Source organism: Nyctereutes procyonoides, unplaced genomic scaffold (genome assembly GCF_905146905.1).
Source record: "Nyctereutes procyonoides isolate TBG_1078 unplaced genomic scaffold, NYPRO_anot_genome, whole genome shotgun sequence".
Taxonomy (NCBI): domain Eukaryota; kingdom Metazoa; phylum Chordata; class Mammalia; order Carnivora; family Canidae; genus Nyctereutes; species Nyctereutes procyonoides.
In genome coordinates this window covers 26,330,573-26,358,097 of record NW_026575030.1, presented here as the reverse complement: position 1 = coordinate 26,358,097, position 27,525 = coordinate 26,330,573, and the positions used below count along the sequence as shown (strand labels likewise).

The 27,525-nt window shown below is 43.6% G+C and overlaps 2 protein-coding genes across 8 annotated transcripts in view; one reads left to right on the top strand and one right to left on the bottom strand.

Annotated features, from left to right (window-relative positions):
* Positions 1 to 27,472, top strand: PLA1A (phospholipase A1 member A). 4 transcript variants are annotated; one of them, XM_055315816.1, is made up of 11 exons: positions 10 to 378; positions 7,364 to 7,565; positions 9,294 to 9,471; positions 9,969 to 10,077; positions 11,011 to 11,112; positions 13,467 to 13,556; positions 16,030 to 16,197; positions 17,562 to 17,651; positions 21,342 to 21,501; positions 24,799 to 24,963; positions 25,747 to 27,472. In XM_055315816.1, exons 1-11 carry the CDS (start codon positions 306 to 308, stop codon positions 25,829 to 25,831), a joined length of 1,422 nt encoding a protein of 473 aa, XP_055171791.1. In that variant the 5' UTR covers positions 10 to 305; the 3' UTR covers positions 25,832 to 27,472. The 4 variants fall into 4 exon arrangements, with proteins under 4 accessions (XP_055171793.1, XP_055171794.1, XP_055171791.1 ...); XM_055315817.1 differs by having other exon boundaries at positions 14 to 378; positions 21,393 to 21,501; positions 25,747 to 27,471; XM_055315818.1 differs by lacking the exon at positions 25,747 to 27,472 and having other exon boundaries at positions 1 to 378; positions 21,342 to 21,505; positions 24,799 to 24,924.
* Positions 21,518 to 27,525, bottom strand: part of POPDC2 (popeye domain containing 2) — a 37,158-nt gene continuing 31,150 nt past the window's right edge. For 2 of the 4 annotated variants that reach the window (XR_008663224.1, XR_008663226.1), the window contains exon 5: positions 21,518 to 22,481. The gene's annotated coding sequence lies outside the window, so the exon portion shown is untranslated. Of the gene's footprint in view, positions 22,482 to 25,027; positions 25,176 to 27,525 lie in introns of all 4 variants that reach the window. The other 2 variants (XR_008663225.1, XR_008663223.1) reach the window with 2 other exon arrangements.

Genomic DNA, 27,525 nt, shown 5'->3' with positions numbered 1-27,525 from the left:
ATAGGAAGTGGGAGAGGTACAGGAAATCATTTCCTGATGATGTTTGGCTCAGAGAGGAAGGACAATGTGTTTCAATGTCCCTTGCTTTAAAGAGAGAAAACAAAAGTGTACTTATTTTCATAGAGAAGAAGAAACCAAAAAACGGTGAAGGTTAAACAAATAGGGAGAGTTTTTTTTTTTTTTCTACAGGTCAAGAGGCCAGTTAATAATTACTGAGACCCAAGCTGGTATGTGGTGTCCAAAACTTCAAGAGGCCGGTTAGTAGGAGTCGGCTTCACCCCAGCTCTGGGACTTCCAGCTCAGCGATGCCCCCGGGCCTCAGGGAGAGACACTTCTGCTCATGGGGGCTCCTTCTGTGGCTCAGCATTGGAAGTGCAGGTAATTTGGGAGCTCGGGACTTGAGTGGCATTTCTTTCAGTCAGTGGTTCTGTTGCTTAAGCCATCTATTTATGCAGTGCTAACCTTTGGAAGGTCCCCTAAAAGCCCTCTCTTGAGATGAATTTAGAAGAGGGAGGAAAAAAACCCTACAATCATAAAGGGACTGATGACGACCAGGACACCTTCCCAAGTGTTTTCTTCTTGTCCTCTTTTCTCCAAAAGCTGCATTATAATCCTCTTTGCCCGGCACAAGCCAGGATGACCATCAGAAAATAAACCTTGATCGATTCCAAAATATGATTGACATCCACCCTAAAAATATCCACTGTGCCAAGATACATTTAATTTTAAAATTTAAAATTTCCTGACTAAAGAAGATTTTTGTCACTGAGAAGAGTAGATGTCCTTGCTAATCTGCCGACCCAAATCAAACACAGGTTTGTCGTCTTCCCTGGGAGGACTACGATAGCTCTGCTACCACCGATAACAGGATGGCCTTTAGAAAACATTCCCGCAGGTGCCACTTGCATCTTACCTTTCCCCAGGTAAAAAGTCCACCCACCACGCCTGCTGGTTTAATGTAGCAAATCTAAACACTCCTGTGGCCTGGAGGTTCTCCTGCTGATGAAGATCCCTCTCCTCCTGGCACCGGTCCTCCCTTGTGGACCCCCTCACACCCCAAGTTCCCCATACAGGCCCCCATCCAGTTGTGTCACAAGACATTTAATTGTCCCTGCCCAGCTTTAGAATGTGTCAGTCCTTCTGCCTGGAGCTGCTCATGCCTTTTTGTTCATCTATGCTCCTCACACCTCCCAGAAAGTCTGCCAGCATTCTCCCTCTCTTGCAACATCTCCTGCCTCTACTCCACACCCTTCACTGCCCAGATGTTCAACGGGTAGGACAGCATTCACCTCCAGCATTGAAGGGTGGCTTTTAAAAGGTGCTGCTTAGCTGCATGGGTGCTTTCCCTTAAGTACTTATTTGTGTGGGTGTATAAAACGGTCTCCTTATATCTGTGTGTGAAATTCTTCCATATGAACATACAGGGGACCCCTGGGTGGCTCGGTGGTTTGGCGCCTGCCTTTGGCCTAGGGCATGATCCGGAGTCCCTGGATCGAGTCCTGGGTCAGGCTCCCGGTATAGAGCCTGCTTCTCCCTCTGCCTGTGTCTCTGCCTCTCTCTCTCTGTCTCTCTCTCTCTCTCTATGTCTATCATAAATAAATGAATAATAATTAAAAAAAGAACATACACAGCTATCTTGTTATTTGAAATGGCTGTTCATACACAATATACTAGATCTGAAAGGATTTCTATCTTCTACGTTTTTGATAGACGTGGGAAATATTGCCCTGCAAAGAAGGTATGACCATTTACTAGTAAGTATGCGAGCATGGCTGTCTCCCCACCTCTCAGCCAATGCTTTGTAGTATCAGACATTTTTCATATTGTCGCCTTGATAGAAAAAACAGTATTACATTGTTGTCTTAATTCTTACTTCTTATTATGATTTGTGCTTCTGGTGTCTTGTTTAAGCAATCTTACTCTAAAGACACTTTTTCGAATTTTCTTCTAAAGCCCCATGTGCTAGCCTAATCAGACTAAGATCACCAGGGACAAATTCTTTAATCATGGTGTGTTTTTAAATACAATGCTGAGTTTTATTTTGCCACAATTTTAAAAAATTTTATATGTATTTACATGTATATTATTTTGCATATATGTCCATAAAAAATTTATCCATCAGTTTCTTTTCTTGAGTTACCTTTGTCCTGTTGATACTAGGATTATTATTACCTCATGAAATAAGTTTTTATTCTATAAACAGTTTATATAAGATAAAGATTACTTATATTTTAAAGCAGTGGAGTTCTCAAAACCACCTAGCTCTAGTGTACTTTAGGGCCAGAGAAGACTCTTGATTACCAATTTAATGTTTGGATGCTACTAGTTTTATTTGGGCTTATTATTCCTTCTTGATTCAGTTTCACTAAATCACATTTTTCTAGAAAATTATCCATTTCTTGTAAATGGTGCAATACATTTGGGAATTTTTAAAAATATATTTTTTTATCTGTGATGTTCTGCTGTTACAATCTACTGATAGCTAGATAGATAGACACATAGATACATAGATAGATACATAGATTTATTTATTTATATATATATACTTTTAAAAATTTATTTGATAAAGAAGGGGGGCAAAGGGAGAGAATTCTGAAGCAGACACCAGGCTAAGCATAGAGCCTAATGCGGTCCTCAATCCCATGGCGCTGAGCTCATGATCTGAACAGAAAACAAGAGTTGGGTACTTAATCGACTAAGCCACCCAGGCACTCCTATTTGTTTTTTATCTCACTCATTACCCCGAGTGTAATTTTTGATTGGAGAACTCATATGTTTTTTTGATTATGGAAAATTCTTAACCATTATCTTTTCAAAATATTGCTTCTTTTCCTATTCTCTTCCTTTAGAGAACAGCTACTGGATAAAAACTGGAACCTCTCCATCTATTGTCTATACATTTTAACTATACTTTCATGTTAAAAGCTTTTAACTTCTGTACTGAACATTATAGTATTAATTCCTTTTTTAAAAAAAATTTAAAGATTTTATTTATTTATTAATGAGAGATACAGAGAGAGAGGCAGAGACACAGGCAGAGGGAGAAGCAGGCTCCATGCAGGAAGACCAACGTGGGACTCAATCCCGGGTCTCCAGGACCACGCCCTGGGCCTGCTGGAAGGCAGGCACCAAACTGCCGAGCCACCCAGATGTCCCTGATTCCTTTTTTATTTTTATTATTTTATTTTATTTTATTTTTTTCAAGGTAGACTAAATGGACCTTTTCCTTTTTTTTATAATAAATTTATTTTTTATTGGTGTTCAATTTACCAACATACAGAATAACACCCAGTGCTCATCCCGTCAAGTGCCCCCTCAGTGTCCATCACCCATTCACCCCCACCCCCCGCCCTCCTCCCCTTCCACCACCCCTAGTTCATTTCCCAGAGTTAGGAGTCTTTATGTTCTGTCTCCCTTTCTGATATTTCCCACACATTTCTTCTCCCTTCCCTTATATTCCCTTTCACTATTATTTATATTCCCCAAATGAATGAGAACATACACTGTCTGTCCTTCTCCGATTGACTTACTTCACTCAGCGTAATACCCTCCAGTTCCATCCACTTTGAAGCAAATGGTGGGTATTTGTCGTTTCTAATGGCTGAGGAATATTCCATTGTATACATAAACCACATCTTCTTTATCCATTCATCTTTCGATGGACACCGAGGCTCCTTCCACAGTTTGGCTATTGTGGACATGGCTGCTAGAAACATCGTGGTGCAGGTGTCCCGGCGTTTCATTGCATCTGAATCTTTGGGGTAAATCCCCAACAGTGCAATTGCTGGGTTTAGGGCAGGTCTATTTTTAACTCTTTGAGGAAACTCCACACAGTTTTCCAGATCCTTTTTTATTTTAATGGTCATCTTTTTCATTTCCAATTTTCAAACTAGTGTTTTCCTAAATACCTTAATTTATCATTTATGCATGTTTTTATTTCATAATTTCTTATGTTCCATATTTATTTTTAACCTTGAAGATTCTCAGCATACTTATTTTAAAGTCTTTGTCAAAGGCTTTTAAAATATTATTTTACCTGGAATGAATTCATGGTTCACTTATTGGCTTTATTGACTATCTTGGTAACATTCAATTTCTGTATATATTTAGACACTTTTTTAAGATTTTATTTATTCATTCATGAGAGACAGAGAGAGAGAGAGGCAGAGATACAAGAGGGAGAAGCAGGCCCCCCGTGGGGAACCCAATGCAGGACTCGATCCCAGGACCCTAGGATCACGACCTGAGCCAAAGGCAAGCCACCCAGATGTCTCTATATTTAAACATTTTGTTTGCAGGATTTAAAAAAGTGAACTCATTACTGAAATACAGCATATATACAGACAAGTGCACAGATTATTAATATACAGATTAATGGATTTTCAGAGTGAATTCCCCTGTATAACTATCATCTGGATCAAGAAATAAAACATTACTAGGTTCTTAAAACCCTTTGCACATATCTCCTCTCTCTTAATCACTACCAACCCAAAGATAACTAGTATCTTGACTTCTAACATAATAGATGAGTTTCTCTTTTTTGTTTGTTTTTGTTTTGTTTTGTTTTGTTTTTGATGAGTTTCATTTCAATGTTTAATGAGAAGCTTGTGTCTGGCCTCTCCCTACTTTCTCCCATCAACCCCTTCCCTTCTCTTCTTTCTTTCTTTCTTTCTTTCTTTCTTTCTTTCTTTCTTTCTTTCTTTCTTTTTTTAGATTTTATTTATTCATTTGAGAGAGAGAGAGAGACAAAGCAAGAGTAGGGGTAGGGGGGCTGGGTGGACTCCCTGCTGAGTCCAGAACCCAACTAGGGGCTTGATCCCAGGACCCCTGAATATCATGACCTGAGCCGAAGTCAGACACCTAATTGACTGAGCCACCCAGGCACCCTCCCCTCACCCCTCATCTTTAGACTGTCTCCTCCAGTTCAGCTCAGATCTTATTAGTGAGGCCTCCTCTTTTCATCCTGCCTCCCTAAATAAAGCTATAAGCCCCAGTCAAAAAGTCAATAGCAATGTTTTTTTGGTTACATTGCTTTTGTTTTTAGCTTCCTTACTGAGTTGCAGAGCCCCTCCCTACCTCACAGGGGCCTGGTGCTGACCTTCCACACCTAACATGGAGCACTCTAGGATCCTGCTTACCTCACAGAGCTGAATTCTCACAACCATTGCCTTCTACCAAACTAGGAACCCAGCACCATACTGGAATGGTGACATAATCTTTATATTTAAGATTGGCTATGTATTTCTCTCTCTCTTTTGATTTTCAACTCTGATTAGTCTTTAGTTGGAGTGGTGGTTGGGGAGAGGGGATATCTGAGCATGATTCACTGTGCCACCTTCCATACTCCCAAGTGATCAAAAGTTTTATTCTATCATATGCAAATCTTGGCAATTTTCTCTCCTCCTTTTCAAACTTTGTAACTTTCATCCCATTTTATTGTCTTGTTTCCCTGGCTAGGACTAGACCTTCCAGTACAATATTTCATAGAAGCACTGATAACAAGTATTCTCATTTTTTCCCAGTTCTAAATGGAATGCTTCTAACATTTCATCCCAAGTATGGTCATTGCAATAGATTCTTGGTAGATACTTTTTCTTAAGAAGTGTTGGTTATTAAATTCTACTGTGCTTTTTCCTTCTACATCTATTAAGAGGAGCATATGGGCTTTTTTTTTCTTTAATTTTTTATATGTGAATTACATTAATACATCTTCTAATGTTAAGCCATCTTTTCATTCATTGGATTAAACCCTGCTTGGCCATGATGTGTGTTTCATTCTTGTTATCTTTGATGGGCTTAAATTTGCTGATAATTTATTCAGGGTTTTTATGTCTGTGTTAAATAGTGAAATTGGCCTTTCCTTTCTCCTGTCCTTGACCAGTTTTGATATCCTGGCTATTATCATAGAATGAATTTAGATTCTCCAGAACAGTAATAAGAATTGAAGGATTGGTAGAATTTTTCTGTAAAACTGTCCAGCCTGCTAGAGTTTTTTGATAAATAGATTGAAAACTATGGTTTCAATTCCCTAATGCTACAGTTTTAACATTTGACTTTCCATTTTTTCTTTCTTAAGTTTCAGTAAGGTAAATTTTCCTAGGAAATTGCCCATTTTCTAGGAAAATATTTGTATTTTGAACTTTTGGGTGGGTATAAATCTGTTCTTTTATGGTTTTAAAAATCTACAGTATATTTTAAAACTATATTGTTTACTTGTGACTTCCTTCTTTTTTTTCTTACTCTGTCTTATCAAAAGTACATCTAGTTTATTATTTTTTTCAAAGAACTTGCTTTTCATGTTTATTGTGTGTGACAGACACTATTCTAGGCAGCACAGTGAGCAAAATGGATAAAAATTTCTGCCTTCTTTGAAAGTATATCCTATTGTAGGGAAATCAAAGAATACACCTAAATAATAAACTAGTGAATTCCATGGGAGATTAGAAGGGGATGATTGCTATAAAAGGAAATAGATCAGGATGAGGAAGATTGAGAGAACTTGGGTGTGGGGCACAGGTAGATGGCAATTTAAACAAGGTAGTTACATTTGACAAGCAAAGACTTGAAGGAGAAGAGAGCGTTAGCCAGGTGGCTGTCTGTGGAAAGACATTCCAGGCAGAAGGGATGGCCAGTGCAAGCACCTTCAGGTGGTCTAAGACTGTGTAGAGGGAAAAGAGCTGGGAGGACACGTGGCCAGAATGGAAAAAGCAATAGTTGGACAGCAAAGTGCTCCCAGAGCCTGTGGCTTAGATCATTCAGGGCTTTAATCCATTGTTAGGACTTCAGATTTCATTCTGAGGGAAATGCCTCAGAGGCATGTTTTGCATAGAAGTGTGACCTTTGACTTAATTTTGGCTTGCTGTTGGCTATCTACTCTGTGTGTCTTCCTGTCTTTCCTCTATGTCTGTATCCAAATTTCCTCTTACAAGGACACCAGTTATACTGGATTAGGACCCATCCTGTTGGCTTCATTTTAACATAATAGCCTCCATAAAGACTCTATCTTGAAATGTAGTCACATTCTGAGGTCCTAAGTGGTTAGGACTTCAACATATGGAGTTATGGGGGCAACTCAGTTTATCTCATAACAATATCCACTTCACCATGGCCTTTAATCTGCTCTAGTTGAGTAACAGTCATATCCTTTTCTGGCATTGTATCTTTAGACATGAAAACTATTCACAGGTTTTGGTTACAGAAGTGATGTCTTTATTAAACTAGTCTGAATATTGCACTAGCTGATTTATAATAAATGCTTGTAAGCCCCTAGTTCTTTCTTCCTCTCAAGAACACTTTTCTTCCAAGAACAGATGAACTCACCTTGGTGATCTTTCTTGTTTTTCTTTTTGTTTTTTTCCTCCAGGAGATGCACCTCCTACCCCACAGACAAAGTGCACTGACTTCCAGAATGCTAATCTTCTCCAAGGCACCAATCTCAAAGTCCAGTTTCTCCTCTTCACCCCTTTGGAACCCAGCTGTGGGCAGCTAGTGCAGGAAAGTAGTGACATCCAAAACTCTGGGTTTAATGCCACTCTGGGAACCAAACTAATCATCCATGGATTCAGGTGGGAGTAATCAGCCAATAGAAACATCTCAGCTAAAAACTAGAGAGTGACCACATGCCATAGGAAGTTAGTGGGGAGCAAGAGGAGAAATGAATTTAATGACAGTCCCATGTTTCATCTCTCACCTCCTGTTGCCTTTGAAGGTATTTCAGATCAACATGAGCACACACTGCATTGTTTATTCTTGTTGGTCATGTGCATTACTCCTCTGCTCAGTCTTGTCCAAACGCACTCAAACACTAAATATGTATAACCCTGGGCAAATTGCCCTGGCACATAGAGCCTTGGTTTCCACATCTGAATAAAAGGGAAGTTGTAGAGATGGTCTCAGTGATCCTTTTCTCCCTGAAGCATGGGTTAGATGATTCATCTCAGCCAATGAGGTCAGAGGCTTTGTGCAATTGGGGTAACAGCATGGTGTTTTTTATCCAGGAGTTTATTTCCTCTTCTTCATTTCTTCCCTGGTTTCATGATTTAAGAAACTTCTACTCATTGGTGCTACTTCCATCATCTCCTGAGGTTAACCTTTCTCAGATGCTAAGTGCTTCTCTTCTTCAATTTCTTTGATGCCCTACAGTCCAAACTTTGTTATAATACTGAGTCTCAATTCAACCACCATCCTTCCTTCCAACAGCTTCTCTCTAGAGCCCATCAACAAGGCCAGAAACAGAAGAAGGTTGGTGGGAGGAAAGAGGGAGAATGCAGTGAAATAGTAGCAATATAGAGCAACTAGAGATGGAGGTGTCTGAGGAAGAGGTGAACACAAAGGCACTGCACAAAGGATCACCATTTCATGGTCTCTGGGTTCTCTCTGCTTCTCAAATCCCTGGACTCCAGGGACCCAGCCACATCTCTCCTTAGGCATTCTTCTTCGCTCTTGTGCTAAAGTATCTCCTCTAGCAAATCTTATATTCAACCACTATCCAAGGCTGGGTGTGTATCCCCAACCCAGAGATAGCTAAAAGAGCTGGAGAGCTCAGCAGGCTGTTACTGTGTCTGCTCTTAGATCCCCTGAATCTACATTTTATGGCACACACCTATTTGTGCTCCTCTGCCCACAGGAGCATGCTCTTACTGTTCCCTTGCTGTGGGCCATTGAGAAAACTTCTCCCAATTTTAATCTCTTGGGAAAGTTTTACGAAATTTTTTCTATCACTCTCCTTTTCCTAGAAAAGCCCTATTACACTGTAAGTTCCAGAAGAATAGAAAATGTATCTCGTTTTTCTTTATTTCTCACAAAGCACATAGCATACTGCCTGGCTCATTGAATTAATGAAAGGATGACCAAATGGACAAGTAAATAAAAACATCCCTCAAGGAGAGTGCTTATATTATAGAATGAGAATTAAGATTGCAAAGCATAACTCTAAGGTACAAAGTTACCTTTTTTCCCCTATGATTAATGCCTGACTGAGGGTTGTTTGGAGTTGAAATCCAACCTAAGTTCTGAGCCCTGGCATGAGGCTGCATCTACCTGGAACAAAAGGTACCCTTTAACAATTTACGCAAAGGTTCCATACACATAGGCAGAAGCCCTGGTGACTTTGGGATTGCACTCTTCCTATGCTCAAAGTGGTATATGATTTATTGCCCATATACTCCTCTTATTTGTTTCCACCTTTTTTCTCCCTGGGTTTGTTCTGTTAATAGAGAGTGGCATTGTAATTTCCATGACAATGGACATTGGCCTGGGAGATAATTTTCCTATCCTTTCTTGGCCCTGTCTAGGGCCTTAGGTACAAAGCCTTCCTGGATTGATACATTCATTGGCACCCTTCTCCGGGCAGCAAATGCTAATGTGATTGCTGTGGACTGGGTTTATGGCTCTACGGGTGTCTACTTCTCAGCCGTGGAAAATGTGGTTAAGCTGGGACTTGAGATCTCCCGTTTCCTCAGTAAACTCCTGGTAGGTGTTAAAGAGCTTGGTGTGAGTTTTGACTGGGAGGAGAAAGGGGACCCAAAGAAAGAGTCAACACATGAATGGGAGCTTCAGGGCGGTAGCAGAGCCACCAGTAGCTTGTGGGTCTTCCCTTCCAAGCTCAACTTTACCACTTACAGTGTTGACTTTGGGCAAGCTGTTGACCCTCTCTGAGCCTCCTGCTTCTCCTCTGTAAAATGTGCCACTCATGTCAGATAGGGAGTCTCTCAAGAAGGAGTGGCCATGGTCATTGCTCACACACTTTGGGCACCAAAGAGAAAGTGAGGCAGTCCTCAAGGTGGGGTGTCTAGGAAGAGGGCAAGTGATGAATGGGATGAATTCTGACTTTTTACCCCAAAGCATATGTGGGGCATGTGTCATGCCCAGAGCCCTTTAACTCTGAAGCTTCAGGGAAAAGTGTGATCCTGTGGGTCCAGAAGTCTGCTGTGGCCCAAATGCAATTCACTGTAAATGCCCCATTCTAGGTGCTGGGTGTGCCAGAGTCTTCGATCCACATCATTGGTGTTAGCCTTGGGGCCCACGTTGGGGGCATGGTGGGACATTTCTACAAAGGCCAGTTAGGCCGGATCACAGGTAACATTCTTGCCCATTCTCCCAAGTTTGGAGATAGAGAGAGAATGCCCAGGAAATGCCTCTGTTGAGGCAAGCAGAAGGGATCTTTGTTCTTATGATTATCTACTTCTGCTAAAATCTGAGGCCCTATGATCTCTAAAGTCAGTTATTACCTAATATTACCTAATATTACTCTAATGCCTCAGTTATTACCTCTGTAAAATGAGTTGTAATAGCTCATTTCTCCTTGGCCGACTATGGAAATCACCTTTAGACAATTATGCTAAATACTTACAAAAGCACTAGGGACTTTATGCTTCAGAAGCTACCCTCAACCAATAAAGGACTAGAGTTGTGTGGTAAATACCCTTACCTTCTGACCCTTCAGTGGGACAATTCTGAGTCATGTACTACAGAGCCTCTCAGAAGGGTCCCAGTGGGATGAGAACAAGTCACTCAAAGTGATAATCCATCCGTTAATTTTTTTTATACTCTGACTCATTTTTCTACTCCCTCACTATACTTCCTGTGATCAACTCCCAAATAAGCTACTTGTGCTTGAAATCCTTGTCTCAGGGTCTCCCTGTGTTGTTATGAAGACTAGCACAAGACCTGACACATAGTAACTGCTCAAAAAATTATAGCAGTTGTGATGAGTACATGTGGATTAAAATTACTTACATTAGCCCTTACCAAATGGTTGATGTTATCAAGCTTATTCCAGAGCCAGGGAAGCTGGGTCATTGAGAATCGGAGAGAACAGCGTGGGGTTTCCTGGGTACGATGGTCTTCTTGCCCTTGGGTCCTGAATACAGTTTACTCTTGTCCTTGGGTCCTTGCTGGGGGACTCTAAGAGCTGACCAGGAAGGGCTGCCCTGAGAGATATGTGGCGGATCCATGAGGGTTCCTGTAGCTGAGAGGAACAGGGCCCCTGACATCAATCTGTCCCAGCAGGCCTGGACCCTGCTGGACCGGAGTATACCAGAGCCAGCCTGGAGGAACGCCTGGACCCTGGAGACGCCCTCTTCGTGGAGGCCATCCACACAGACACTGACAGTGAGGGGAGGCTGACCTTCCTGGGGTGGGAGGACTGAGCACGGCAGGGACTAGGAGGCTGGCATCTATCTGTGTCACCCTGGGCAGCTTCCCCCCTTCCTGAGCTTCTGTTGCAATGAGGAGCTTATCAGTGTCATCTTGATCTCTGATTACTACTAAACCTTGTGATGAGGCTGTGCGGGGAGGGCATTGCTGCTGGGCTGGTAAATGGGAAAGTCACACTGCTTTTTCAGGGTGAATGTGGCCGGCCCCATGGGACTGGGACATTCCACTTCTAGGGCAGATCCTCAGGCCTGTCAGGATTTCCCTCCTCCCCAGGGAGGATCCCAGCCCTTCAGTGCAGTGAAGAATGAGAAACCTCCTCTCCAACAATGACAGGCATCGGAAAGACCCTCAACCCTAAATCTATTATGGCCAAATTAAGCTATTCTGACCATTGGGAAAGAGGATGGGCATTCCTCCTCATTTCTACTCTTTATGAAATGCTCAGGAGTCAGCCAGGCCTTGTGCTCAGCCTGGTGGGTACAAGAAGAAATAATGCCTATCCCCCACCAGAAGAGTGTGCAGTTCAAGTGACAGGTGTCTATGTCTCATTCTTTTTTATCAGAAGCCTTCTTTTAGCATCCAACACTCAGATTTATAATTCTGGAAGAAACCCAAGCAGTCACATTATTCAACCCTCTTTCTGACTTTCATCATCTCACAGACAGGAAAGCAAAGCCCACAGGCCTCCACCTAGCTGTTGGGTTAACCATGTTAATTATCAAGGTTAACCTCTTCTGTTTCTAAATTTGCTGAATAGGGGACTTATTAGGTCCCCATTTACCAGAGCTAGGCCTCGCAGTCCCCTTCAGAGTTGGAGCTTCCTCCTAGTGTGACCAGAGGGGAAAAAAGTATTCCTTTTGTCTAACTAATTTTTACTGAGCTATGCAGTCAGCCCGGAGAATACTGCAATGCACACGGCATTGAAGAAGGTCCCTGCCCACGTGGAAATATAGGCTTCATTGAGCCGGCATTCATTCATTACTCCCTTCAATAAATATTAGGCACACACATGTGACAGGCATGGTGCTGGTATTGGGGCTACAGCAGAGAAAAAGACAGGTAATGTCCCTGCTGTAAATTGCAGAGCTTACGGACAAGGAAGCAGACATAATTACACCCTGTGAGCATGATGATGGAGGATGTGGGGCAGAGGGTGGGGGTGGGGACCTCTTCAGGTAAGGTTATTGAGCGAAGTCTGCTCAAGGAGGTGATATCTGAGGTGATATTATGCGGGTCAGAATGAGCCAGCCCTGGGAAGCGCTAGGAGAACTTTCGAGGTAGAGAGAACAAGATGCCGTTGGGGACAGGAAAGCCAACCACGTGGCTACAGGACAGGGAGTGAGGCTGGAGCGGGGCAGGCTGGCCAAGGTGAGGAGCTGACAGCAAGAACAGAGAGGCATTAGGAGTTCCTGTAAAGATTACTGTGGCTGATGTGCAGAGAGTCAGCTCCAGGGGACACTAAGGGAGGTTGGAGGCTCATTAGAGGGTGTTTGCAGTAGTGGTGTGGGCGAGAGGTGGTGGTGGCTTGCACAGAGGTGGGCGCAGGAGAGACGGAGAGAAGTAGAAAGATTCAAAGTATATTTTGGAGGTAGAGCTGACCAGACAGGTGATGGGCTAAGTGTAGGGAGTGAGGGAAAGGAATGAAGCAAGGATGGCTTCTAGGTCTTTGCCTAACCCTTGGATCGATGCCATTAAACAAGTAACATACGACCAATCGCTTGCAGTAGCGATGGATGTGGGAAGGGGAAAGATGTTATGAAGGGGAAAGTTGGGGTCTTTGGTAACTAGCTGCCTCTGACCCAGTCTGAGAGGTCAGATATGGTCACGTGATGCGATGAGGGCGATAGTCTCAAACTAACCAGGTCATATTTTTGCTCAGTCAAGACAGCACAAAAATATGAGGGACACTGTGGAAATGTGGCTCCAAATATATATATATATATATATATATATATTCTATTGCTCAAAATAAAATAAACGCTTGCTTGACAAGGAAGTTTACCCAGCTTATGACATTTAGTGATCTATAAGAACTTATATTAAGGGATATTTTTCCTGATTTTGTTAGACAAATATGAATATCTTCTCATGGCGTTATTCTTCTTGGCTTCCTTTCAGTGTAGATAAACGCCTGTAGAAAACTGAGGGCATGTTCTGCAGTGTCACAGCACTTAAGGGTGAGGTGGGCACAGAGTGTGGGGGGCGGCTCTCAAAGTTAGAGTTCAGGCTTTGCTGCCAGGGGACCCTGCGTTGGGGCCTAGAAAACATGCCCCTGCAATAAGAAATAATGGGGTTTTGCCTTCTTTCAGATTTGGGTATCCGGATTCCTGTTGGACATGTGGACTACTTTGTCAATGGAGGCCAAGACCAACCTGGCTGTCCCACCTTCATTCACGCAGGTCAGAAAGCCAGAAAGGGTTGGTATTTGGCTGCCCCAGAGGCTGGAATTCACCAACAGTTTTCATGTTGAGTCAGCCAGTGTGGGCCACAGGAGGTCTTCCTTCTAGTGTCCTTTACTATGCCCCGTAAGACCTCTCGCAGCACTTATTGAATGGATGTCTATAGGAACCAGGGGAATTCTGGGGGAAGAGTGCCTGAAATTGAAAGCTTGCACCATACTTTTGCTGGTCTCCCCACTTCTTAGGTCCTACAGTGTATATCATCACTCCAGCCAATATTCTGTTCTTCCTGGGCCCCACTTTGTGGTATGGTCCACACTAGCTACATCTCCTGCAGAGCCTAGCTGTGACAGGAGTAGAATGATACACCCAAAGGTGGCTACCTGAAGGATCAATTCACTGATGACCATTTCCCCAAACTTACTAAATTTGACAGTTCTCCAAAATTGTTTTCAAGATAATCGTCTTGAGTACATTCAATGAATATACATTTCTTCTTTTCTAAATACACTATTCATCCTTGACCAACATGAGTGTGAACTGCACAGGTCCACTTGTACATGGATTTTTTTTATAAACACAATATAGTACTATAAATGTATTTTCTCTTCCTTATGGTTTTTAACATTTTCTTTTCTCCAGCTTACTTTACTGTAAGAATATGGTGTATAATATATATATATAACATGCAAGATACGTGTTAATCAACTGTTTATGTTATCAGTAAGGCTTCAAGTCAACAGTAGGCTATTAATAATTAAGTTTCGGGAGAATGAAAAGCTATACATGAATTCTCAACTGCATGGGAGGTGGGGTGCCCCAACACCCCTGTTGTTCAAGGGTCAATTATATTCTTCTGGAATGCTCTTTTGTTTTTTAAGATCTTATTTATTTATTCATGAGAGACAGAGAGAGAGGCAGAGACATAGGTAGAGGGAGAAGCAGGCTCCCTGTGGGGATCCTGCTGCGGGACTCAATCTCTAGACCCCAGGATCATGCCCTGAGCCCAAGTCAGATGCTCAACCACTGAGCCACCCAGGTGCTGGTGGAATGCTCTTTTTGAATACATTCTTCTTAGCATTATCTTAAATAACATTAAATTTGTCAAAAGCTAAGGATCAAGGGTTGTTTAGTCTTTTTATAGTCTTCTTATGAATATAGGCAACCTATCAGCATTTCTTTTTTTTTCTTAGATTTTATTTATTTATTCATGAGAGACACACACACACACACAGAGAGAGAGAGAGAGAGAGAGAGAGAGAGAGAGAGAGGCAGAGACACAGGTGGAGGGAGAAGCAGGCTCCATGTAGGGAGCCCGACGTGGGACTCGATCTCAAGTCTCTAGGATCAACCCTGGGCTGAAGGCAGCGCTAAACTGTCCTATCAGCATTTCTTATGAGAATTTTATCCTGATTTGTTTACTACGTTTTTAGTCTTTTCCTGCTTTACCAAATTTTTTAACGTTTTAAGGATTCTTTTAACAATGTTATTGAATAACCCCTAATCTGATTTACCAAACTTAGTGATTTTCAAAAACATGTTTATTTTTATAATTTATAGATTTCCTAGCATTTTTTATCAGATGGGATAGTTTGGTTTTATGACCTTTGTATATATTTCTGTGGCATTTTAGTTGGCCCTTTTCATTTTTCCTCATAACACAATTGTAAGAAGGGTTTAGCTTGTGTTCCCCAGCTCCCTATTGCAGCTGGAAGGAGCTTGCCCATAAAGAGTGTCCCAACCATGGGGGAAGGCAAGTTAACACAGGCTTAGATTTGGTTGCTGGTCCCAGAATAGGGGGTGGTGGTCCCAAGATGAAGGGAGAATGTGAAGACCCCAGAACCCTAAAGTGATGGCTCACCATAGACCTCTTAGCCCAGCAATTCATCCAGTGTGAGTTACTTCAAATTTTTATACAGTAAACAATAACAAGAAGACAAGTTTTTTTATTAAATTGGGACATTTGGCAAATTCAGTGTATCAGTCATTTGGCCAGGTAAACTCGGAAGCACACTGACTTTCAGATTTACCATGAACTGCGGCTGACTCCCTTGATCATCTCATTGCTAGGCTGAGTATCATGAGGTTGTAAAAAGTTTGATTGTGTAGGTGACTATGAAGAAGCTAAAATGTGCAGGCAGATATTCATTGTAAGAAGTTGGTCAGGATCACCAAATCCCCGTAAGCTCCCATTTTCCAAAAGAGCGTTTGCATGATTATGAAAGATGGGTCTCAATTTAAGTAATTTTTTTGATAGACTGAGCTTAGGTATCTCAGGAAAATTAAAAAGAAGAGGGAGAACGTAGTAACCATTTCCATTAACATTTTAAAATGTGGTTCAGGAGACATCCTGCTGGAATTTAAATTTTATAGCCTGCTGGAATATAAAATTCAATAGAATTACAATGAGTAGCATGGAGGGGTTTTCATTTGTCTTAAACTAAAACCATGGTTATATTTTTCCCCTGTTCAGGCTACAGTTACCTGATCTGTGATCACATGAGGGCTGTGTACCTCTACATCAGTGCCCTGGAGAATTCCTGTCCACTGATGGCCTTTCCTTGTGCCACCTACAAGGCCTTTCTTGCTGGACAATGTCTGGATTGTTTTAACCCTTTTCTGCTCTCCTGTCCAAGAATTGGTAAATGCCACCCCTTTGGCAATTTGGGGCAAGTTCAAGTCTTGCTAGTTGTCACCTCTGTAAGTCCTGATTTCCTATGGTCAAGAAGTCTATCCAACTGGATAAGGAAATTCACTGATCAGATGCTCAGCCTATTTCCATCTGGAAGATGGCATATGGCCTTCTGTGTCCCTCCCCTCACCCTCTATACTGCTGCCTGATGCCATACTTGCTCTGCACACACTCTTCACACACAGCCCCTCATCTGCAAGCCCAGACTCAGGACCTGTTGGAAACATTGGAATAGCCCAGAGCTGCTGCCCTCACTCCAAGACCAGATGCTTGCTATAGGTCTTTCTAGCTAGGCCAGCCATTCTCCAAGTCCTGATAGACTGTAAACCAAGGCTTTGTGAGGAATCCCCAAGAATGGTGTACATGACCCTCTTTAGAGGTGTGAGGCTGTGGCAACCATGCACCAACTAGAGGGCTGCCTCCTTGCTGGTTGGCTTGGGCACATTTCTGGAGGATCCAGGCCAGCCTGGGAGAAGGGCTTGGGAAAGGCTAAGGGATCTGGCCTCAACTCACCATGTGCTGGTCATTGCTAAGAACATCCTAGGGTTCTCCAAGATGGATTTCAGGAAGAACTCTGGGAAATATAAATGGTTCCTTCCTCTCTCTCATTCTCACTCCCCATCCCTGGTTGCCACTCAGAACTGCAGCAACCTGTCATTCCTTATATGAATGAAATGGATATCAGCTTGACAAAATGTTAAAGTAGATGTAGTTTCCCACAATAAAGCAAATCAACATTACTTCCTACTCAGGGGGCATATGCCACAGTTTCCCCCAATGTGATGGTCCTGCTGGTATAAACAGCCACCTCACACTATCCGCCAGCGTCACCTCTCACTTCACTTTGCCTGGCACTGAACACCAGGATGCTAACTACTTGTACTTCCAAGAATATTTCATGTTTCCTCACCCTGTGTGCCTTTGTCCAAACCATATTCTCTGCTTGGAATGCCTTTCCCTAACTTGTCAACCACTATTCTTCAGGTCAAATGCTTCCCTGTGCTTTGTCTGCAAAGGATATAAAAAGCCATTAAAACAACTGTCTTATAGATTGTTTTGCAAATTGGAGACATAATTTCAAATTTCTGATAAATACCTCCTGGAATGGGCCCAATGATCTGAAGAATGTGTGTCCTGTTTACTTGTATGTTTATCCTTGGCTGGACTGGGCATGGCATGTAATGAGCATACAGCGTAGTTGTTTATAGAATGATCGGGTACATGAATTAATCAATACATGGGTGGGTGCCAAGGGACACTGAAATGGTCTTCTCAGGACTCTGCTGTCTTTGTCTTTGCCTCTCTACTTCCAGGGCTGATGGAACAAAGTGGTATCAAGATAGAGCCGCTTCCCAAGGAAGTGAAAGTCTACCTCCTGACCACTTCCAGGGCTCCATATTGTGGTGAGTTGGGGGAAACATGTGTAGCTCAGCTCTGCTAGTATGCTGTCCTGCAGAGTCCAGGGTTTTGATTTGGCCTGTGTCTAGCACAGCATGGTAGCCAAGGTGGGAGGTGAAAGATTGGGGCAAAGATGCTATAGAAGGGGTGGGAGGGTGGGCAGCAGCTAGTCTTAGATCCTGAACTTTCAGAGCTAGTCCAACCCATCGCTCTACTGCAGATGAAGACTTAAGGACATCTTACTCTCCATATATTTATCCTAGTTCCTCCCTCCTTCTCTCCAGCTTGGGACTCTGTAGTATGATATTTGGGAGGACCTTCTGGTTCCCCACTTCTTGCATACTTTTTTACCCCTTCCTTGGTGCCCATCTTATGGGTCAGGATCTCTGAGGAATATTGAACCTTGCCCTCTGCCCTCCTCCCCCTACACATACATATTCCAGTTCTTCACTGTTGTTTCTAACCACTGCATTTCACTGAAGCGAAGATACCAGTAAAAGATGTGAAATGTGAGAGGAGAGTGTGTCTTAGAACCCATGAAATATATCACAGGTTGGAGCATCATCTTTTCCGGTGCTATTTGCATCTTAAGTAGATCGACTATGCTTCCTTTTTGACATTTGTTATCCTGGGATCTAGTCTAGTTTATTGTTTATTGAGTGTATAGGACAAGTATGCTGGTTAAGATGATAAATTGTATGGCCACACTAATTCCGACTGATTTTCTGATCTGCTTGTGTCTGGTTGGTGGAGAGATCTTTTATTTTTTAAAAAAAGATTTTTCTTTTTTAATTATGAGGGACACAGAGAGAGAGGCAGAGACATATGCAGAGGGAAAAGCAGGCTCCCTGAGGGGAGCCCAATGTATGACTAGACCCTGGGACTCCGGGACCATGCCCTGAGCCAAAGGCAGATGTTCAACTGCTGAGCCACCTCGTATCCTGGTGGAGGGATCTTTGTGGCCATTCCTTCCTTGTACCAAACTCCTAGTGCTATGTGATATGGAGCCCAAAGCTCAGATTGTAGTCACACAAACTTGGAGTTGAATCTCAGCTTCTACGCTTACGAGATATGTGATCAGGAGAATCTTACTTAAGTTTTCTGAACCTCTACATCCTTATGTAGAAAATGGGAACAATAACAGTATCTACTTCAAAGAATCAACGTGAGGATAAAATAAAATAGTATACAGGAAGTTGCTAGCACAGGGACTGGAACTTGATAAGAAATAATTCCTTTCCCTTTGTCAATCAGAGAATTGGAGGAGACTAGATGTGGGTCTTTATGATGCTAGAGAGAATTCTTGGCTACCTCCTACGAACAAGTGGGTTTCAAGAGTCAACTGTGGGCTTCTCACATATATCTACTCATTTGACAGCCCAATTCTTGGATTAGGTATGAGGAAGGGGAGGCTCTGAGACACTCAGCCTTGTGCCCAAGGCTACACAGTGGGGTGGGAAAAGTATAATTCAACTCCAGGTCTTGTGACTCCAAAATCTACACCCTTTCATGCCACCACCTGCTTCCACACTGGCTTCTCTGCCTCTGCTTCTGAAAGAGAATCTGTTCTTTACAGCCATATTTCTAGGTTACTCCTCTGTCCTCACTGCCTCCTCCTGAGGTCAGCTGGAAGGAGGATGCTTTGTCCAGTGACAGAGGCAGTGGTGCCAGGACCAGATGTCCAGTTTTACTTCCAGCTCTGGACAGCTTAACAGCAACCTGAACTGGCTCCTCTCTGTCTGCACAGCCAGGAACACACATGGTAGGGAGACTGGGGCACACTTGAAGTTAGAGGCATTTTCAGGTCCCTGCTAAGGCAGGTTCACATAGCCACAGTTTTTGTGACTGTTTCATATTTGTTGTGAGACTCCCTCTTGGTGCCCCAGAAGTATGGCCCTGTCTGTTCACAAACCTCAGAGAGGCACAGAAAGAACCAAGGAGCATAATACCTGTTTGCCTACATGCTCTGAGCCTTGCAGTGCTGAGCCTTTTGTTCTGACCATTGGAGCTGGGATCCTCCTCTACCTGGAGTTCGGGTGGTGCCAGCAGCCTGTAGCAACCTGCTCTTACCCACTCTCAGGCCACCACGGCACTGGGCTCCCATTGCCCAGTTCTCCTGGCCTGCCTGGGCTACAGCAGTGTTCAGCAGGACAGTGGTCACCCTTGACTCCTGCCAGGCATGTACTAGCAGAGCAAAGAATCAATCTTCTCCAAATAATAATTTTTCTGACAATATTACTTTCCCTAGTGTTTCACATGAAGTGTGTTCTCCCCATTACTTCACTAATCCTTGCCATGTTCTGTGAGGTCATGTCAAGGGTTACTGTTTACATATGAAGGGACCAGGACACAGAGAGGTTCAGTAACTTAGGGAGAGGGACACAGCGAGGAAGCAAGGCTGGGCCGTGGATCCAGGTCTCCTGACTAACTGTCCAGGGATCTGTGTGCTGCTTCCCATGTCTTACTCCTGCACTGATTGGATTCCACTCCCAGTTCATGCCCACCCAACATTAGTAGACCTGACTCTCCTGGGGCTTCCAGATAATGAAAGGGGAGAAGCAGAACCTTAGGAAACATACTTGATGAGGTGAGACCTGCCAGCAAAGGAAGAAGTGGTACAATATATCAAAGTCAGCCTAGGGAGTTAAATTCGTAAAGCTTATGCAATTTAGTGTTTTTCCCACATTGCAGTTATCCACTCCCCTTCTGCCCTTGCCCATCACCAGAACAATCTGCACCCCCTAGCAAACAACTGAAAGACAGACAGGAGGGGCATGGCATTGGATGTCTTTCTCTGTGGAGGGGAACCATACCATGCTTTCTTTCCTTCCTGTGGGTTCTTGGTATCTTAGCACCCATCAGTGAGTCTTGTTACCAACCCCATGAGCCCAGATGGATCACAGCACTCTTCTGACTTAATGCTCAGTCTACCTAAGTCCATTCGATGTTCCTCCTATATCTGCCTATTAAATATGACAAATGAAAAAGTACAAGTAGGGTAAGAGGTGAAGGACTGCCTCTCCAGCTGTGTCCCAATCACCAGAGAAGTATGTGAAAATGCCCCAAGACCAAAGATACAGCAAGATGCCACCAGATGGGCCACCCCCTTAATAAGGAAAGGATAGGATGTTCGAGAAGCTGTACTTCTTAACTTCTCTTGCCAAAGAGACAGCAGGTCACAGGGATATCATCATGAGCCAGGCTCCTCATCTAGTCTGTGTCAATGACACGAGCTTTGAAAGCCCCAGGATCCATGCTGCCTGGGAGGGTGGAGATGCCATATAGGCACCCAGGCTGCCACAGAGAGGAAAATAGTCACCTACACACAAGTGGGCTTCCTGAAACTGTGTGTAGGGTGCGGAGTCGAGGAGTATCATTACATTTTATGAGTTAATTATTTAGTATAAGAGACATGCTTTTCTTTCAGAATCACTACACCAACACAATGTCATCAAGCAGAGAGGAGTGGGACATTTTAGTGTTATAAGTAATAACAAGAACTAACATGCATTGAATGCTTCCTAGCCACAGGCATTGTCTACGGAATTTCCAGTATTAACTCATTTAACTCTCATTCAGACCTATTTTTATTATCCCCAGTTGGAAGCTAAGGATTTGGGGGACGGCAGGTAACCTGCTACTAAGAGGTAGATCTCAGATTCCTGCACTGCTGCTCTCTGGGGCTTTGTGGGCAGTTTGCACCGCTGACCTCTGGCCCAGGCATCTGCTCTGCTTCGGTTTCCCAGTGCATCACAGCCTGGTGGAGTTTTACTTGCAGGAGCCAAGGAACAAGGATACCTTCATCTCAGTCACCTTCCTTAGCAGCAACGTTACCTCCCAGGTCAAGATCACCATGTACGTAAGTGTCCCGCATCACACGCACACACATCTCCCACAACAGGCACTGTGTGATCACTAATGGGTGGCCCAAGCCTGCTGGGCTGGAGGTGGAGGTGAGGGCAGGACCTGCTGCAGATGCACCCACAGGCACATGCTGGGCAACTGTCCCAGGTTCATGATCAGTACTGGATCCAAGGGTAGTTTATTTAGACAACAGCAGATGAGGCGGGTGAGCCGAAGATATGGGGTGTCTCAACAGGTGGTGAGAACATGAGAACCTAGATAGGAAACATGAGTCAGGAATCCAGGAAGGGGGCATCAGGAATGTCAGCAAGCAGGAAGACCTCATCACTGGCCAGGGAGGCCTGACCAGAGCCTGGGAAGCACCTACTCCTGGAAAGTGGGGCCAGTACTAGGTGAGTTATTAGAAATGAATCACAGGCAAAGGGGCTAGTTAGCAAATGAGTACAAGGTGAGGCCAGCAGGGCTTGATGCCATGTGGTGCTAATATCTAGAAGCAGGCTGAGCATTCCTTCCCTTCTGGGGTCACATTTGGGCCTAGCATCTGGCAGGACCAGGCTTGAGGTGGGAAGATAGAGAACTTCAACTATAGGAAGGCTCAAGCCTGGCAGAGGATAGGAACAGCAGCAGAGGTGCATGTTTCTTTACAAAGCAATTGGTGAGTTACTCGCAAGCCAGCAGGAGCCGGTCTAATCAAAGAAGTCACTGTCTCAGCAAGCAGGGTCCCATCCAGAAACCAGAGCCCAAACTGGGAGTCCAACAGAAGATATTTAACCCAAGGAACTAATTACAAATATGTCCAGAGAGCTGAAAAGCCAAAAGGAGGCGGGGGGACAATGCAGAAATCAGCAACAGGGGGCAATCCTCCTGTGGGGTCGGAGGAACAAGGCCAGGTGATGTTGGTAGTGTGTCAGCAGGATCCACCGAGGTGGCTGTTTGGTGGGAGCTGGAAGCAGGCAAGAAATATAGCCCCTCTGAAAAAAAAAAAAAAAAGAAAGAAATATAGCCCCTCTGGAATCACAGCCCAAAGTGGTCTCGCCACTAAGTGTGCCTCCTGCAGGTTAGCTCTCACTGGAGTCTGCTGGCAGGGGAAGCTGAGAAGTGTAGTTTGCAGGTGAGCGGATGAAGCACAACCATAGAAATGCATGCTTTTCCACAGTGGCAGATGCCGTGAGGACAAGTAGGTCAGAGCCTGACCAATAGTGAGAAGGTGATGTTTCAGTAGTGATTTGACGGAGTTACCCAGTCCAGGGGTTAGTGAGAATGCAGAGAGGAGGCGGGGGTGGCAGAGGGAGTATGGGGCGGCCGCTCAGAGCCACACTGTGCCAGGTGTTGAAGGACAGCTAGGGATTTTGGGTTTTATCCTGAGAGCAGTTTGGGGAGCCAGTGGGACTTTTAAGGAGGAGAGTGACCAGATCAGAGTGGAATTTGGAAACATTTCTCAGGCTGCAGTGTTAGACATTAATGGTACCGAGAGGAGCACACTTCTGGACTCCCAGACACCCTGGCACTGGTCAGGGCTCCAGCTCACACAGACCACAGAGAGAGGTATGGCAGTCAGGGTCCCAACACGGATCTTCAGGGGCCCATGAGAGTCTTGCAGATTACAGCTGAATGATTTTCATTAGATCAGTTTAAGGTCGTGTTACTTCCACAAGGTGCTTTCATTGCCTCTCCTGCACCTTGAAAGATGAGCCACTACCGGCAGGGGTCAAGACAACCACACAACTGGTCACTGATTAGAATCGCCTGCAGAGTCCTAAACACCACTGACTCTCTAAGCCTCATCCCAGGCCAATTACAGCAGAGACTGGGCACAGCCTCAACCACTACACTTTTAAAAACTCCTTGAGTGACTGGAATGGACATCCACAGTTTCTTCCTTCTCCCAAAAGCAATTTGCATTACTTTTTTGAAGAAGACTCAAGACACAGCTATCTTCAATTCCTTGTTTTATTTTTTCTTCCCCCCCCCCCTTGCAGAATAGAAATTGAAAAAAAGGAGGGGGGTTTATGTGTGGTCTTTCCCTTCTTTGTATAATTTTGTGAAACCCCAGGATTTCCTTCTAATTAGAAAATTTACCCAAACCAAGTCCTTAGGTCACTCACTCCCAGCGTCCTTCATATCCTACTAGTTTGCAAGTCCTTCTATCCATGCAGCTTTCGAAAAAGAAAAATCTTATTTTTCCTCTGAAATATTTTAAAATACTTCTAAACTTAAAAAACAAAAACAAAACAGGAACGGCTCTGGAATACATACAGAATCTTCCTCAAAAGAAAAAAACAAACTCTATGACTAACCTTGGGTTAAAGAGTACACAAAGAAGACATTTTTTCACTCCGCAAAGGCCAGAAAGGAAAGAGAAACCATGTGGCTGAGCCATAACCCCTCTACTTTCGATGACCCCCAACGCTCATGCGTGAAGGCGAAAGCTCCACCCCCTCACTCCTCCTCCTCCAGTCCCCGTTGCTTCTTCCGAGGTGGAGGCCAAAGAGGCCCAGGCAGGGTCCAGGAGGCAAGTGTCTTTCCTGCTCCCCAGGACTTTGCCCACCTTAGTGACTTCCCGGCAGGCCTCCCTGCTCCACACCTGAATCTCCTGTCACCTCCCATGGATGGGTGACTTCATACTCCTCCTTCCATCTTGGGCCAAGAGAGACCTGGATTCTGCTTTTACTCTGGGTCACCTAGGCTGCCTTCAGAGGTGTACCAAGCCTGTGGGTCAAGCTCATGGCTCATGCATGGGAGAGCTGGGGTTTAGATCTAGGGCTGTATGACTCCAAAGCCACATAGTTGGGAAGACACAAAACCTACACAGTACCACACCAGCTCTGTCTGGTTTCAAGATCCATTTTTTTTTGTTTTGTTTTTTCCCATTCACACATTCATACTCAGTATAAAATACAAAAGTCCACACAAAATTTATGGAACTGAAAGCCCTGAAAGAGGGCTCTACTTCCAGTAGGTAGATCTGAAAGTGAAGATTTTCTCCAGTTAGGAATCTAAGAACAGGGACATTTTTCCAGATATGAAAATCCAAGAGCTACCATTTTGCTGCCATGTCCACTTGTTTTCTTTAAAAAAAATCAACAACTATTTTCTGAGCCATGTTTAAAGCTGTGAGTATACATGCAGAGGGCCTGGTGAGTGTGATATAAAAGATTGTGGTCCACACCTTCAAGGAGTTCTCTTGTGTGTGAGAGCTAACCAACACTACCTGCAGAGCCCCATAGGAGCCAAGGGGAGGCAAAGGCCAAATGCTCTTGGGTAATTTAATTTACCTCTCCTTTGCAGACCTAGACAGGAATTCCAGGGGAAAGGAGTCATAGCTCATGCCAACCCTCAGTGCCAGATAAACCAAGTGAAACTCAAGTTTCACTCTTCCCACCGAGTTTGGAGAAAAGACCGAACTACCATTGTTGGGAAGTTCTGCACTGCTCCTTTGCCGGTCAATGACAAGTAAGTCTACCTACCCCACCCCACTCTATGCTACCGTGACACACCCATGAGGACCAATCCTGACCTTTGATGTGACATTTGTTGAGGTGCAGTCTCATCACAGCGGTTAAGTTCTTCAATGGAGAAATGACGAAGACCCAGGGTTTTCTTGAATTTCCAGTGGGGCCATCTTGGTTTGGAGGTGTTAGAAAGCCAAAGTGGGTGAGGAATGGCTGGGGTGTGGGTGAGGAACAGAGAGATATGGCACGCACCTTCATCACTCTTTCCACAGCCCAGTACTCCCTGGATTCTTCCATACTTAATCTTTTCAACTCTTTAAAAAATCACTGTAATCATTTTTAAGTGTACAATTCAGTAGCACTAAGCACATCCATACTGTTGTACAATCATTACCACTTTCAATTTCCCATTCCCACTTCAGTATACGATATTTCATTCTTTCCAATCTATAGCTGGATTTTTATATAGAAATATAAAATCTGTTTTATGTATGTCTTACTTAGTTTCTACGTATGATTTTATTGGAACAAGACTTCTCAGTGCACAGCCTCCACTGGTTACATTCACAGGCATGGATCCTCCTGTGCCTCTAGCAGGGTTTTACACTAGTCTTACCAGCCCTGGCAAGAGGAGGACAGGAGTAGTAGACGCCTATAATAGACGATTGTAGACTTCTTGCACCTGACATCATGGAAACACAAGAGCACGTGACTGCTAGCCCTCTCTCCTGACCAATCAGGACCCTGCCCTGAGCTCTACTTTCTTGTTGCTCTTCTTTTGCAGCAAAAAGATGGTCTGCTTACCTGAGCCAGTGAACTTACAAGCAAGTGAGACTGTTTCTTATGACCTGAAAATAATGTGTGTTTAGTATAAACCTGGGCAGGATACATCTCCCTGAATTTCAGAGGAGGGGGGGAGCTATGTTCAACTTATTCTAGGCCATTACTATTAGAAGGAAGGCAAAAACTCTTGGTTGTTTTCCCTATAATTAGCCACTTTAGAGGGGAGAGTTAGCTCATCTAACAGAACTTTGTCTCTATTACCAATTTGAACAGCCTTACAAAAATACCTTTTGAACTTTTCTATTCATATTTAACTGCAATTGCCCCATATCCTTGAACATCTGTATCTAGGATTCAGTAGAAACATTCACAGGAAGAATGCTTTTTTAAAAAAATAAAATATCTGACTGGCTTCATTGTTTTATTGGAATGGAATTCTGTTATGTACAAAAATATGATTGTCTATAGGATTGGAGAAAACAATCCTACAAAAATTGTACAGAAAACAATACAGAATTCTCCGTATTAAAATAGCAATGGGAAAGAAGTTCTTGGAACAAGAGAGGGGAAGGAGGGCAGGCTGGAAGATGGAAGATCCCTTACCATTGCTTCCTCTGGGTAGCTGGAAGATTTTGGGGATCAGAGAGATCTTTGGGGAATATAGGTGGATTTTCTTTGGGTCATTGTTTCCCCAACTTTGTTATAAGTTACCTTGTATCAGCCATAGTCCAGCATGAAATAGATGATGTGCTCAAATTGGGTAAGTTGAGGAGAATTTAATAAAAGGACTGTTTACAAAGGTGTTAGTAGGAAGTGGGAAGACCACAAGGGATAGTGCAGTTCCAGGGAGCCAGGGTCATGGCAGCTGCTACTGGCCTAGGTGTGAAGAGGCAAAGGGAAAGAGCACCAGACTCCTGGGACTGAGAGGGCCTGCCAGGCCTTCAGAAAAGGGTCATGGTCACCTCACCTGCAGCAATCCTGCAGGGAGGAAACAGAGGAAATATATTCTCTGACCTCACTCTTCTCTCTGCCTCATCCCCTGCTAGTGCTCCCCATCGAATGACTCCAACCAGAAGCCAGAAGGCAAGAGGCATGTTGATGTGAGACAGGGCATAGAGCAGGACACAGAAGGGTGGAGAATGGGGAGGTGGGGCTGAGGAACAGAGATCTTCTCCAAGAAGATGTGAGGCACACATCTTCTCCACTCTCTCCACAGCATGGTACTCCCTGGTTCTTCCATACTGAATTGTTTTCTTTGACTCTTAAAAAAATCATTTAAATCATTTTTAAGTGTCCAATTCAGTAGTCTTAAGTACATCCATACTGTTGTGCAACCATTACCACTTTCCATCTCTAGAACTTTTTCAGCTTCTCTAATTGAAACTATGTCCTCGTTAAACAATGGTCCCATCACCTCTCCCTGCAGCCCCTGGTAATCCTACTCTATTTTCTGTCTCTGATTCTAGAACACCTCATACAATCGTATAATATTTTTCCTTTTGTATCTAGCTTATTTCACTTCGCATAATGTCTTTAAGGTTCACTCTGGTTATAGCAAGTATCAAAATTTCCTTCCTTTTCAAGGGTGAATAATATTCCACTGTGTATGTATATATATATATATATATATTTTTTTTTTTTTTTCCGTGCTTTGTTCATTGATTTATCCATCCAGGGACACTTGGGTTGCTCCACATTTTGGCTGTTGTGAATAATGCTGCTATGAACATAGGCATACATATATCTATTCAAGACTTAAAAAAAAAACTAAATAAATGTG